The sequence below is a fragment of the Montipora capricornis genome, chromosome 4 (genome assembly GCF_036669925.1).
Source record: "Montipora capricornis isolate CH-2021 chromosome 4, ASM3666992v2, whole genome shotgun sequence".
Lineage (NCBI taxonomy): Eukaryota > Metazoa > Cnidaria > Anthozoa > Scleractinia > Acroporidae > Montipora > Montipora capricornis.
This window is the reverse complement of record NC_090886.1, coordinates 46,472,991-46,487,990: the sequence shown is the minus strand read 5'-3', so window position 1 is coordinate 46,487,990 and position 15,000 is coordinate 46,472,991. Positions and strand designations below refer to the sequence as shown.

The 15,000-nt window shown below is 38.7% G+C and overlaps 1 protein-coding gene across 1 annotated transcript in view; it reads left to right on the top strand.

Annotated features, from left to right (window-relative positions):
- The first annotated feature begins 11,319 nt into the window (after positions 1-11,319).
- The window catches only part of LOC138047142 (LIM domain kinase 1-like), a 15,998-nt gene continuing 12,317 nt past the window's right edge, over positions 11,320-15,000 (top strand). Inside the window, exons 1-4 of the mRNA XM_068893870.1 lie at positions 11,320-11,361; positions 11,439-11,529; positions 11,630-11,765; positions 13,027-13,136. Coding sequence (XP_068749971.1) covers positions 11,340-11,361; positions 11,439-11,529; positions 11,630-11,765; positions 13,027-13,136 — 359 coding nt within the window. The 5' untranslated portion in view covers positions 11,320-11,339. The remainder of the gene's footprint in view (positions 11,362-11,438; positions 11,530-11,629; positions 11,766-13,026; positions 13,137-15,000) is intronic.

The window sequence follows — 15,000 nt, the reverse complement described above, 5'->3', positions numbered from 1 at the left end:
GCACAATTAGCGTAAGGGTCGAGCGTTAAGCCGGTCGAGCTCAACTTGCGTTCTCCAATTCATTGAGCGAGATTTTCCCTTGAGAAAAAAAAGCTCAAACGAGATTATTTGTGAACTTTATGAAACTTCCAACATTTCAAAATGAAGGTTTTGACTTCACCTGTTCTGTTGAAACCGTAATTTTGTTAGTTGTTTCAGCGTAAACGGAATATACATCCTTGAGTTTTTATGCGTTTAAGAATTGAAAAAAAGATACACCGTTGTGCGAAACCCATATTACTTACCTCGTTCTTGTCAGGCTACGCTGCAAAAATCTTGTTGTACCAAGGATTGCACGTCTTAATTGAAAATTTCTAGATGTTCTACACTTGATTTGAGCATTATTTCCTTTAAATGTATTTGAACCGGTTGTCTGATCTCGCCTCAAACTTGCAGGGTAGTGCATTTCTCAACTTTAAACATCGCCCTTTCAGCAAGAGATCTGCTTCCATTTGGTAAGTACTGGATTACTGATCATACTGTTATTTTGAACATCACCTCTGGTGCTTTCACTTTGCATAGTAAAATGCTTTTGAAATCATGAACTTTTCCAATCATCCGCGATTCCTTTGTGGCAGATATAATTGGTTAACGAATTCTTTATGGCAGCACTGTTTATCCGCTTTGTTGTAAGTTCATTGTATAGTGTACCAGACATATGTCACTACAGTACAGAACGTTAAAGTGCAATCTTTTCAGTGCTACCTAAATAAATGTGGTTTTGTTTTGAACCAGTTGCGTAATTTTAGTTTGAAAATACAACACCTCAATTTGTTTACATAATTGACATTCGAAACCACTTGCGTTCGAGCTTCCTTCACGTGCGAGCGTTCTTCAGCCTGACGGTTGTACTTTTCATATTTGGACGCGAACATTCTTTGCCTTGTACATTATTTTTGGAAAGTTCGCATCATTTCCAAGAATTTTTATTGCTCAAAAAAGTGAAGGTGATGCCAAAAAACTTAAGTTAGACTGCTGGCGTGTGGAAAGAGCAAAGCTGTTGAAATGTCCTGTTAGATGGTGTTGGAAGATGTACCACTGTAGCAAAAATAGGTTCGTTTTGAATTTTCTTGTACCGGAAACAGTCATATATTATTTGTTAACGTCTTTGCTTTGCTCGTTAATCCTGGAGTTATGTCTGGTTTACATTGGCTCCTCAGCATTTCACCTAAACGAGTTAGCAGCTTATCTACCACGATGAAATACTCTGCGCCAAGTTTTGTGCAAATATTAGAGTCCTGCCTTCTCTGCCATTATTTTGAAATTTTCCGCAGACAAACCCTTAAAAATTGTACTAAAGCTTATAGGTTTAATCTCCAGTTGTTCACATTCCTGTTTACAATGTATATCTGTCACAAAAGGCAGACTTGTTTTGCTTAATTGAACCACAAAACAGGTTGATTTCCTCCTCCTAATAATTCACTTATCCATGATTTTTGTTTTCCATCACAGGGGCCACTTTTATAAGATTAATAGTATTCACTGTCTTGATGATGGATAAATTCAAAGACTAAAGCAATGGTTTCTGGTGGAAGTTTATGACTATATTGGCGTCTTATTTTCGGAAGTGCTGCTCCTGGACCATACATCTTACTATAAAGTCTAGCTTTTGTTAATTCGTAGTCTGTGCATGATACTTCTTCTCCTCGACTGTTAGTAAACCTGAACATTTGCTTAATTTCCTTATTTGTGTATTGCTGTGCCACACAGTTCAACAGTTCAACCCATTTGGGACTTCCAGGTCTCTCTCTGGAGTAGCTGAGAGCTAAGCCCTCCATGATGTTAGCATTTGCATTCACTTTTTCCTGAATGGAATTTGAAAGAAGTGAAGACAATGGCTTGCTCCTTTTACTTTTTACTTCTAGTAAGAAACACCTCCTAGAGAGTGAGGTTCACATGTTTACAATCATGTTTCCAAAACATTGCTAAAGCCAGTATGCGTGCAAAGTACTGATAGGGGTGAAAAATATTGTGATCTTATTTTTTTATTATCAAAGGTAAAGGAAAAATGTCCTGACGTTGAATTAGTCAGTAATAATTACTGACTCTGATCTGATTATTAGAATGCAAAAAGAGAACTCTTTATAGCCTGGATTAGTTTTCTATTTTAGGGAATAATGCATACAGTACAAACTCACATATAAGAACCTAGTACAGGCTGAAATTTGGCATTTTAAAAATACCCAAAAATGTAAGAACCTGCAGAGCCTGGCAAAGAAAAAGAGGTACTTTTACAAAAAAATCACCCTCGAGAAAACTCCTGTTATAAACCTAATAGGCTAACTCAATGTTGTACCCAATTCAAACCCTTTGGGAAAGAAACGTTTTGTTTCAGGTATTTCCATATCATTTAAATATGAATGGTACATTATAATGCAAATACAATAAACAAAGAATCTTAATCTCGGGAGATTTGAATTAGGTCTATTGTGTATATGTTTTCTTTGATTGGCATTTTATTGGATTTTCTCTAGAAATATGTTTTCCAAAAAGCTACAGTGCAATACTGTCTACATATCTTATGAATAAAATATAGAAATTTATTGTTGTTCCTCTGAGAAATAAGAACCTATTAAGAAACTACATGTAATCAGCCTGAATTATGAAAAAATAGCCTAAAATATTAGAACCTGCTCAGCCTGACCTCGAAAATTCTAGGTTCTTATGTGTGGGTCTTTAATGTATTTTGCAGGGTTACCAGTAGTAACTTTTACCCTGTTGTACAAGCATGACAGTATGCCATGTTTTCAGTTTCGCGGGCTGGGAAGATCCTTGAATTGTGTTCATCTTTTCATTACCAATCCTAATAAACTGAAAAACCAACTAGTAAGGTAGAATATGTATGGTAGAATTTTACCATGCGAGTTAAAAGAAGGAAAGTTTATCCCATCAAATTGGCCTTCAAGAATTTCCTGGCAGATCTGTTCATTTGAGGCACCCATGTTTTCAACTTCTGTTTTAAGTTCAGCCACTTTTTACCTTGTGCAGTTTTAAAGTTTGTTTCAAATCCTCTGCTGAGTTCGCTTTGACGTCAGTTCATATGACACTGGGGCAAAACCAACTTGATTTTGAATAGAATTGTTTGCAGACAGGGGCTGTGGAACACTTTTATTTACACTGGGTGACAGCCTGTGCAACCTTACATAACATGCACCACAGCACCTTAAACTGCTTATAAGGGCCACACAGCCAAACTTTTTTTCCAAAAAAGTTTTCTTAGCTTCAGGGAACAAATCATCTACTGACTTTGGGAGATATGTCCAGGTTTGAGCCTAATTAGATGCACGCAGATTTCAATAAGCGTCACGAAGTGTCCCCTTACTCTTTTCGCCAACTTCAACATCACTTGTGTCTCAGAATACAGACAATTTGTCACAAAGTGTCCCCCAAATGCTACTCTTTAAGTGAAGATTAGCTGCTGCATTTACCCAAAGCTAAAAATAATGCTGACCTTTACCCTTACCTTATTGTTGAAAAAAGGTAGCAAATGCTTAGATTTAAAGGGACACTTTGTGTTGGATGTCAAAATTGGGCGTGTATCTAATTGGGGTCAAACCTGGACATAAGTGGACTTTGGTAGTGACTTTAAATGTTTTAGCTTGTACAGGGGAGTTGTGCATTTGGACGCTGAACATCAGAGGCGGATAGTGGCATTCCTACAGGCTTGACATTTTTCCTTTAACAATATGGGACGAGATTCTTCCTTGTAGGGTTTTTACATATACTATAAGTAAGTACTGATGAAGACATTGTTTACAATCTCTGTGGCTCAGCTGGGACTAGTTTCTTTCTTTTTTTTTTTTTTTTTCAATTCTTCACAAAGATCAAACCTTCAATGACTCTTTTTTTTTTAACTTTGATATAATTTTAAAGGGGAACTGAAAAGGAAACACTTAAACACTGGGGGTCTCACGAATCTTTTTACGGAAGAAGTGTGCGGGAGATAAGCTGAAAATCAACTCTAAAGGAACCTATCTACGAATACTCAATACCTTTCAAAAAAAAAAAGGACAAAATTACCTTTTGCAAGGTCTAGCGGTAGAGTACACCGAGCTGTAACGACAACAGCAGTCCGAAAACGATCTGTAGGAAACCTCACTGAACCGTAACGCAAGTGACAGAAGCTGCTTCCACATCAACTTGACTACCTCAAACTCGAATATCAGATCACCGGTCACAGACAAGGGAATGACAAAAGAACTGTTCACACTATTTTAATAGAAGTATAATAACAATTCATCCTAGGTTTGCAGTCTCAAGATAGTCCAAAAGCAAGTCTTGACACACTAATTCTAGACTGGATCTCTTATTAGCAGAGTCGGAGAACTCGAAATCTTACGGCAGAAAGATCTTTTCGAACAATTTGCGTACTGGTTATAACCTTGCAAGAAGGTTAAACTAAATACGATAAATTCACCGCTTCAAAACGTTTTTCAAAGCTTTACAGATCTTTCCGAAGTGACTGAATGAAATACCTGTGTAAAATGGTTGGCTAATCGCTTGCACTCAACACAACTTCTATGTGCTGCTTCCACCGCGACACAATATGGCCGACGGTACAAGTCCTGATCTGTAAGTAAGATGCGCGCAAGCTCTTATGGGATTTTTGGCCGCTGGCGCGCTTTATTGCTCGATGTTCAAAAAAATCTCGTCTTAAATTTTAATGCGCTGGCTAAAATAGGCTCGATTACCGCCGCTCACTCGAGTTCGGGTATCCTCCCCGAGAAGAGACGGCTGGACGCGTGACCGATAGATTGTGTCTGTGACGTAAATTAAAAATATAATTTATGCGAAGTTAATAGTTGCGGGGAAATAGCATTAGACATCCCCAAAACACTGATTTTAAGAAAACAGAAATTACATAATAATGCTTAAAACGTCTGTGCAAAGTTTCCAGATGATACGAGCTTGAGTTTGTGGTTGAATGATCGCTGTCAGTTTGAATTCAACCGGCGAATCATCAACGAAATCTTCGGCTGCTTTAGCTCTCAGTCGCCTTCATCGGCCCCCTCGTTTTGCCAGCAATAAACGCAACAGTACTTTCAATTGATCTTGAGGAATTTTACTTGCTCTTACATTAGCGAAGTATGAGGAGAAAATTGCAATAGCAATGGATTTGAAAGCCGTATTTTGACCTTGGCGCCAACTGGAAAATCAGTGAAGTTTGCGAACTCAGGCGGTAGAAAACGACACAATTCCCATTCTCCAGCTTCTCGAACACTTTTCGTTGTCGCAATCTTGGATGTTTCCTACCTTAAAGCACTGTAAACCTCGAACAGGCCGGGTAATAGAATACCTTCGCAGCCAAAACATATAATTTATGCCTGACGGATTTGTGCAGGCGAGTTTCTGATTGGCGGAGATTAACAATGGCTCACCTCACGCGTCCAGCCGAGGTTTCGGGAGTGAGCTGGCTCATTTCCCGAAACAGCGGCTGGTAATCGAGCCTATGGCTAAGACAACGTTTCCAGAAAGACATTTAATGACCGTCAAATTTAATTTCTTTTTTGGAACACGTGATTTGTCATTTGCTTTCCTTTACAGAAATGTACCAAATGGATTGGACAAATCAGCTAACACTGACAGATCTGAACTTTGCTTTACATTAACTGGATTGACGCGACATGCTTAACGCAAACAAGTCAAGTCACAGACCCCGGTCTCGACCCAGTTTCACCTCGGCTATTTGGCGTCCGTGTTGACAAAAAACGTTGTGTGCCCACAGACGGATTTTTCGCGCGTTACTAAGGAATAGCCCATTAACGAGTTGCTGCATGCCTCAGTTTCAAAGCGAGTCCTGGTGCACAACCATTCAAATGGAAATTAGTTGCGTATTCTTGTGCAAATCAAACTCATTTCCCTTACAATAGTTGAGCACCAAGACTCACTTCGAAACCGAGACAAACAGCAACTCGGAAACGAACTGACTTCCGGTTTGAGAAAAAGCTAAATTTCCGGCGGTCTTTAAATTGAATCGATTTTTTTTAAATGGCACGTTTCACCCCCAAATACAGAATATAGCTAAGTATTGATTTTTTCAAATCATCTTTTTTGAAAATGTTATGGGTATTTCAGTATCGTAAAGAACATTTTTCAAAATAAAAAGTAAACCATGCTTGGCTGGATGCAAAAACGAATACAAATTATCAAACCATTGATTAATACCAGGAGCCCATCAATACCCAAATTGTGAAGCATGTAGACAAATTTAGAGTTTTCTTTCATTGGTCACGTGACCATGGGCGTGGCATAATGACGTCATATTTAGGGTCATTGGTTTACAATAGTTGGAAACTGACCAAAATAATGCCAACTTAACCATTACATCCTTAGCAACGCACCCCAAAATACGTCAGTAGGGCCATTAAATTTAGTCATATCAAGTTGTTCTTTTGACGAAAACGGGAATGAAGGTCTCCCAGGGGTTTTGGGGTGGAAGAGAACATGCTAATCTGAACCGGGGGACCGGGGACAGGGTTCAAAAATCTGAGAACAAGTTTGAAAGCAATTTCAGGAACAAGGGAACACAAGCAAATTTTTTAAAGGGAGTAAAAGTAGCTTCTCCGTCACACCCTTTCCTAATGCTAATGAGCATGTGGTCGTCCTCAAAGAGTGATTTGTGTGAAAGCCCTCAATAGAATAGATTCCAAACTACATTTCTCAACTTATTTTTTTTCCTTGCGGGTAAGGCGTAAACCATACTTTGTCCTTTACGTTAAATTCCCTTTTCGGCGACAAATATAAGCAGCTGCTTTTTTCTGCGTCTTTTGGGCACTTATTTATATACTATACTGAATTAACTTGCCAAAAGGAAGAAGCTTAATCTATCCTTGTATTGTGAATGAATGAATGGTTTATTAGCTTTATGCATATTTTTATATTTAGATTATTGTATATTAGTTTATTATCTTATGTTTTATATTGTACACGTAATTCAGTCTCACGACTGCGAGTTGTTCTTTTAATAAACGATTTATCTATCTATCTATCTATCTCTATCTATCTATCTATCTAATCTATGCAAGCGAACAACACACCTTTCGGGATTTAAAATGCTTTCGTGCTGGTCAATGACTTTTGCATGAATTCTGCGATGCTTCAGAGCGCCTCATCAGTTCTTTTCTTCAGTGTATGTGAAGGGTTCAAACTGGTTCTAATTCGTGTAACTAATCGCCGCGACACAATTCTGCCGCAGCGACAATGATTTCCATGAAATTAACCGTGTCACACAAGGCGATTTGTTGCGGCGACTCGCGACGCGTCGCAGCGACTTATCGCCTAGTGTGTCCCGGCCTTTAAAGAATGAAATTTATCCTCAAGTTAGTTCATATTCTTTATGAAACTTTATAAACGTTTTAAGTGACAAACGTTGCTTCGTTTAAATGTTAAATATGGCCAAACATAAAAATTAATTAACAAAGGAAAACAAAAGAAAAACATAGAAAATTGAGAATCTTTTTTTTTCATTATTATAGAGAACCAGTTCAGGGACTTCATAAAAAAGGGCACGTTTATCACCAGAGCGAACATAGCTCTGGTCGAAGAAAGAAAGCGATTAGTCATCCCGAGAGACAAGTTGATGCATACTCGCGATGCGCAGGGCCAGCGTGAAGAGATCGTAATTTAACAAGACGCTCGTTAAGCGTTTACTCGAAATACCATGTTGCGCGGAAGGGTTAGAAGCAAACTAGAAGGATAGGCTCTTTGCATGACCGTGTCACGTGACCTTGTCGATCACAAAAAAAAATGGTCGTGGTTCAAAATAGATGCCAGAGATGAAAAGAGCGTGATGAAATTAGTAAGAATGTCAATTTTGAGGCCACTGACATTTAGGTGACAAATTTCACAGTGAATTTAATGTTTGAAGAATTAACTGAGATTTATCCGGAAAACAGCTGCCGGATAGCAAGCTTTGCCGACATCCAGCACAGAATTCTTTTTCATTTTTCTAACTTTCCAACCGCTTTAAAATCATGCACTTAAACGTCAGTGGCCTCAAAATTGACACCGTCACTAATTTTATCTCCCTTTTTCCATTTCTGGCATCCATTTTGTACCACGACCACTTTTTATGATTGACAAAGTCACGTGACACGGTCATGCAAAGGTATTACCTATTTTCCGCAAACATTCCACCGGGATGAACCGTTCCATTTTGAATTCTCTCCGGAATTACCGAAAATTCCATTAAAATGGTAAGCGCTCCTGGAGGTGGTTCTCTTTGACCGGTCGGTCTTGTCCGACCAAAACGTGCCGTTCCAATTACAAAAACTCTCGTTTCAAGTCTCACTTCACTGTGAAGTAACCGAAATTTCGGCCGAAACGTAAATGGAACGCTTCGGTCCCGTTGGAAATTGACTTTTGATGAAAAATGTCGTTCCATTTTTCCTTTGTTAGTTCCACTGGCCTCCGACCTGATGGTCAGTCAATGGAAAGCACCCAACAAGTGTCTTTGGATCGTTGTCACCCAAGAGACATTTCGATCACAAAAGTTCACCTTCTTCAGTTATGGGTTTTGCTTGCTTCCGTTGTTTGCCAAGACCTGAGCTCGACAAACTTTTCCATTGAGAGTCTAATGAATCTTGAAATAACTTGTATCGCGAGTCTCGAAATATAATCCAAGTCTGCATTTCCATTTTCCCTCAAATATTGTTTTACTCCAACACAGATTTGGTAAAGAGGTTTTGCACGGCAGCCATGTTGCATGGCAGGAACAATAGGTTCTTTTTCCTATGGGAACATCCTTCTCTTTGATTTCATAAACGAATTTGCCCATCCAAAAGCAAAGTATTAAGTTCCAAGTCACATATTCTGAATAATAGATTTTCCTCAGTTACTACGTCACAAGCTAGGAAATCATCGTTCTTTCTGCCTTCCTGGCTTCGTAGCTCAGTTGCTAGTTGGTTAGAGCGTCGCACCGGTATCGCGAGGTCACGAGTTCAAACCCTGTTGAAGTCTTAAATTTTTCAGGGTTCTCTACGCAGTTGCTAAATTGCTTCCATAACTGCGAAGATCATAGCTTTACTTGATTTCATATCGGCAGTTCAGTATATGATTCATTTCATATATCATTTCGTTATCTGGCGCCTCGTAGCAACGGAATTAGCCTCAGCTTGGCTGTGACTAAAAGTGGGACGGGGAGGTGGGGACTTAGGACGTGGGGACTCGGGGACTCGGGGACGTGTGAACTCGGGGATGTGGGGACGCATTTTTGCTATTTGTTTAACTTTTCATCATATTTCACAAAATCTTCGTCTGTTGATCGTAACTGCGTTGTAGCCCAGTTTAAGTTCCTCGTTTGTATGATGTGAAACAGAGGTCTAGTAAATATATATAGTATATTTATTACTCGTCTTCATAAAAAGGTGACTTTCATTATACTAGGTAAAACGAAGGGACAATTTTTTTTTTGCATTAAGTCCTTATTTGACATAAGCAACATGAACGAAACGTTGGTATGACCATTTCTCAGATCATTTTACAATTCCCCAAGTATATCGAGGCTTGAACATTTAAAAGTACTTCCACTTTTTGCATCCTAACCTTTTTATTTTAAATTATGCCTTTCACTCGTAGTTGTCTGTCACGTCACATTTCTTGACTGAAGACGTCATAACGCTTGTTTTTGAGATTGGGGGAACGTTAACCCTAAAAAATTCCGACAAAGTTTTGCTTGAAACTGCTTAAAACTACGATTAACGTATAATTATACCTATCAATGTGATATCGTTCATTTTTATTGTGACCTCTATGTGATTTGACCTTTTTTTTTCTTTTAATTTTGATTTACCGTTGCCATTAAGCCATATGGGCATATGATTAAAAGGCAGAGTGATAAAGCCTCGAAAGGAGTACTACAGCAAGGTATCTTGATATAAGATGACTTTTCCATCCTACGGTTTCCGATAAAATATTTCAATTGTTTTTAGCCGTTAAAAATCACGTGACACATTTCAGATGAAAGAGGGAGTAGAAAGCAAAGTATGCAGATTTCAAGTTAACGTCGATTGGATAAATATTTCCTCGTAAAACAAAAATATGCCAACTTATTCGCTTGGTCAAGCCTTAACACACAGAAGCGTTATTTAGCTTCTGGCCCGGGGACGGTACTTTAGGAATTTCTGGGTGGGGGATGTGCCGCTAGGACCTTGGAACCCTTAGCCTAAACCAGAGCTGGTTCTGGTGAATTTTGCTACCCCGTACCAGAGTAAACTCCCCAAACCCTCCCTATCCTAGAGTAACTGTTTTTCAGAAACTACTGAGGTCACTAGCACAGTCTAGCCAAAGCAAAACCTATACCACAATCGTTTCTCTCTCAAAAAATGGTTTATTTATACTTGAAGGCGGTAGTTTCTAAAGAAACTGTGGTGCTGTGTCGGTGGAGAAGTAGTATACAAAAATTTGGTTTTATCAACTTTCCTTAGTCTAGATAAAATCTTCAACCAACTGGTCAGTTCCGTGAAAAATTATATCCAGTTCTAGAAACAAACGCTCTGATTTATGAATCCTATCCTAGAGTAAACTGCTTGAAAACCATACCCTTCACAGCGGCACATACCCATATAGCTCATATATGGCAGTACCCCCCTCCCCCTCCTGGGAGGGTTCTGGCCCTCTGATGACGAACATTTTCGACAACATCAACGGTGACCCGAATCAAAGGTAACAAATTGAACAAGCGCCAGGAAAGATGCAGTCACAATGCCGCCAACAATGACATTGGCACGGTATTTAAACTTCAGTTACAGAGAAGGAGTCATAAGGCACAAGTTTCTGAGCAACAACAACAACAAACGCTGCAACGTGAAATTTTAGCTGCAGTGTCAGCAATGGGCCATTAGGTCTTCTGCTTTGTTTCACATTCGAGCTCTGTGACGGGTGCGAGAATGACTTTTCGAGAATCCAATTTTTGAATTTCGTTGTGTATTTAGCTGGTACTTGAAAAGCATTCAGATGATATTTTTGCAAAATAACAGAAGCAATTCAACTTTCTTGGCGATGTTGTCCCATTTCTGAACTATACTTCGAAAATGTGTCGCCGAGTCCCCACATCCCCGAGTTCACACGTCCCCGAGTTCCCGAGTCCCCGAGTCCCCGAGTCCCCACGTCCCCACGTCCCCACGTCCCCGCGTCCCCACGTCCCCACGTCCCCACGTCCCCACGTCCCCGCGTCCCCACGTCCCCACGTCCCCGCGTCCCCACGTCCCCACGTCCCCGTCCTACTTTTAGTCACAGCCCACCAGCTTAGCACTTGGTGACCAAGCCTACAAATCGTAGGCCAGGCTGCATCAGATCGAAAAATGCTGGCAAAGGAGAAGTGTTGTACGTTCTTTGAATCAAGTAATCCTTTGTGTTTTACATGTAAAAGTGGTCTCATTTCCCTTCTCTCTCTTGCAAAGGTGCGGTTTGCCTGTCTTGTGGAAATACGTTGGATCAAAATGAGCAGCCAATAATAGCCTTGCGTGGAAAATGGCACCCAGCTTGTTTCAAGTATGCTGAAAAGTTCACTCGCTTCGCGGAATTTTTTTGTTGATAATTGGATTAAGAACTCATTTGCCGTTTTGTAACAGTAATGTCTGTTCTGTCATAGGTGTTCAGAATGTAAACGAGTTCTGTCAGCTGTTTACTTTGCTCGCGACAACGTACTGTTCTGCAGAAAGGACTACTTTATGAAATTTCGATCGACTTGTCACGCTTGTGAACGTATCATAACCGGCCCAGTAATGGTCTGTATCATTAATAGGTTGTTCCGTCGTTATTTTGTAAATGTATTACATGACCGCCTAGAATACGACTTGTGGATATTTTTGGCAAATTTTATATTTAGGGCATCAATATTGTCTACGTATGAAATAATTTTACATTATTTCCGTTCGTGCCCAACCTTAGACATCAAACCTTCTTTTAATTTAGCCTTTGCAAACTTTCCAAAATTTGAGTCCAGCCGCCGATGTCACTCGCGGTTTTTTGTTACAGTATTTTGTACTTTTTGTTGTTATGGAAAGTGACCCCGACGGAGCCCTTTTCAGCAAAACGGTAGTTTTAGATATTTGATTAATAATTTTTGGTCGTGCACGTGTGTTGTTTACATTTCGGATCTCTTTTGAAAGTTGTTTAATATAGGATTTGCTGTTAAAGGACTTCCTCGATTTGTTGCCTTTTTTGATAGGTAAATGTACACACGTCATTGTTCTGTAAAAATAGGATTTACGTTGTGAACATTTCTGTTCGATCATCAATATTTACAAATTAAATGATGTAAAAGCGTTTTTTCGTATATTAACACCCTGTATTGTCAATTTGTGTGAGCACTCTTCACGCAAGTTGTTTTCTTCGCATCACAGCAGGGTTAATTAATCTTTGTCTGTGGGATAGGGGATGTATCACTTTCCATCGCCTTGATCAATGTCTACACACACAGGTACAAATTTTTAGGATAGATAGTAGTAAGACAGAACATCAAAGTTTATTTGGAAATTGTGCGTTCAAACCTATATCATGGTCCAACACATCTCAACTAGTGCCGATAGGATACTGGTCGAAATTCCCACACAGAGACACCAAAATGAATGAGAGTGGGAAGCAGTTACCCTTGGAAAACATTATTCTTTTATGCTGGGTTTTATTGCTAAAAATTATTATAAAGTGATAATTTAAGACTTTCCAGTTGATGTCATGTATTTTGCTGGTAGGTCAAGCTTTTTATGAGTGCAATTAAAAGTATTAATTTGAGAAAATGAATATTAATTTGCATTGTAGAAAATAAGGCATATTGTTTTTAACTTAAAACTCTTGGGTGGAATTTTTATTTTACTTTCATCATTCAATCTTAATCCAATGAAGCTCAGGCTAAAAATTTCCATTTAATATGGATTTCTTTCTTCTTTAATATTATTGTTCATGTGTGAGCTGAACTGTTATTTAATATGTGTCTAATTAAGCAAGAGAAAGTAACAACATTATTACTATACTTGCTATATCTCTCAGGTAGTGGCCGATCATAAATTTCACACTGAGTGTTTTTCCTGTTGGTACTGTCAACGATTTCTCGGGGAGGAAGACAACTATGCTATTCTTGAGAGACACAGACTCGTGTGGTGAGTTACACTGTAAGCCTTTCAATCCTGAGCGTGTTGACTTATAGATCATCAAAAAGGGCGCTTCATGGATGAATGGGTTGACAACATTTAGGTCCACTCAAAAACCATGTTCCCTTCAACAATCTCCCTCCAAAGAGTGACGCACTCTTATGGATTTTGCTTCAGGGACGAGTGAGTAAAAGATCATTCAGCTATATGTTCATTATTGTAAATTATTATCAGTGAGGTAATTTGTTGAATGAAGATTGGAGCTACGTAGAGCTAACAAGTTGTGCTCTGAAGGCACAAAATTCATCTTTTAATTGAAGTAACAGAAGTGCACATTTCAATTTTTCTGGTGTACACATGACATGCCAGAAACCACTAGTTATTGTTAACACTAATTTAACTTATGGCACGTAATGCAAAGGGAGTAAAATTTCTGAACAATATTGTGAACTCAGCCTTTTTTTGCTTGGCTGTACATGTAATGTTGAAATAAGTGATATTTTTCTTTCTTTCTTGAAGAAAAATTAGTCGATAGGGAAGATATCGTTGATGTCAAATATGGTCATTATTGTGCCAACCAGAGCCTCATTGGCTGTCGAAACAAAAGGTATTTTGTTCCTGTGGTTGGTAAATTTGAATAACAAAAGCAATGTTGTAAACAGATATCTTCCCTATTGTATTAATTTTATGGATTAGATGTTTGTTGCTAATTTTGAATAACATCGGATTTTTTAAAGATTATAATTCTCAATTTCATGTTTTTTCTTTTTATAGATTAAACCAATGATGATGCCATAACGATTCTTACTTGCTTAGTAAATTATTTAGAAATTACACAAGCAAAGTCAAAAAAAAAATTTTTTAATGTAGGGCTTTATCAATTACTTTAGTTTAGTGTCAAGTGACAAAATTGTAGAATCTTATTTGCAAGCTCATAATAGTTTCATACCCTCTGGATTTAAGTATATGTGACCTTCAAAGTTAAATGCAGACAACACAATAATATTATAACAATATTGTCCTCTCTCGAAACTTCGGTTATTAATATTTATTCGTCAATTCTCTGCTTACCCAGGTCTTACTCTCCGTTCTTCAGATCTTGGGTATAATCTTTTTGAATTAAGACAATGAATCAATCAAATTGAATCCAATTTTGATCCGGGTTTATCCCTGTAAACGGGGGTGGCCAGATTTACCCCACTTTGTCAGCAATCTTTCTCTAACTCCCACTCTCCATTTTGCTCTATTTATGGCGTCCTTTTTCTCCAAACCAACGCTCTTGCTCTCCTTCTCCACTTGCATCTTCCACATCTTCCTTGGTCGTCCTTGCTTCCTCTTGCCCTTCACTTTGAACTCCAACGCTTTTCTCAGAAAATGCCCATCATCCCTCCTCAACACATGCCTGTACCATCTCACTCCATTTGCCTTTGCCATCTGAACCACTGTTTCCTTCAATCCCAACATCTCCATCAGGTCCTCTGTCCTCTTTTTCTCCATCATTCAGTAATAAAAGCTACAGAGCTGTGATCTGTATGATAACATAATTGCGTTCGACATTAGGAGAACACAATAATTTCTAATATTTGTTATCCTGGGTGGGCCTTATCAAATTTTCCCTTTTTTGTTCATCTGCTTTTTAAGCGCCATCTTGAATTACATCATATGGGCATTAATACATGTATGTCATATGCGCAAATGTTGATCATGCATGCACCTCATGATTGCTTGTTCCTGTACGATTGCTTCTTTGCCTACCCTTCTCCTTTGCTTTCAAAGCGACTGTCGAATGCACTTCACTAATCCGTGATTATAACTACTAGTTATTATAATTATTATGACTTAAAAGTAGAAAATTACTGGTAGTGGTAATGCA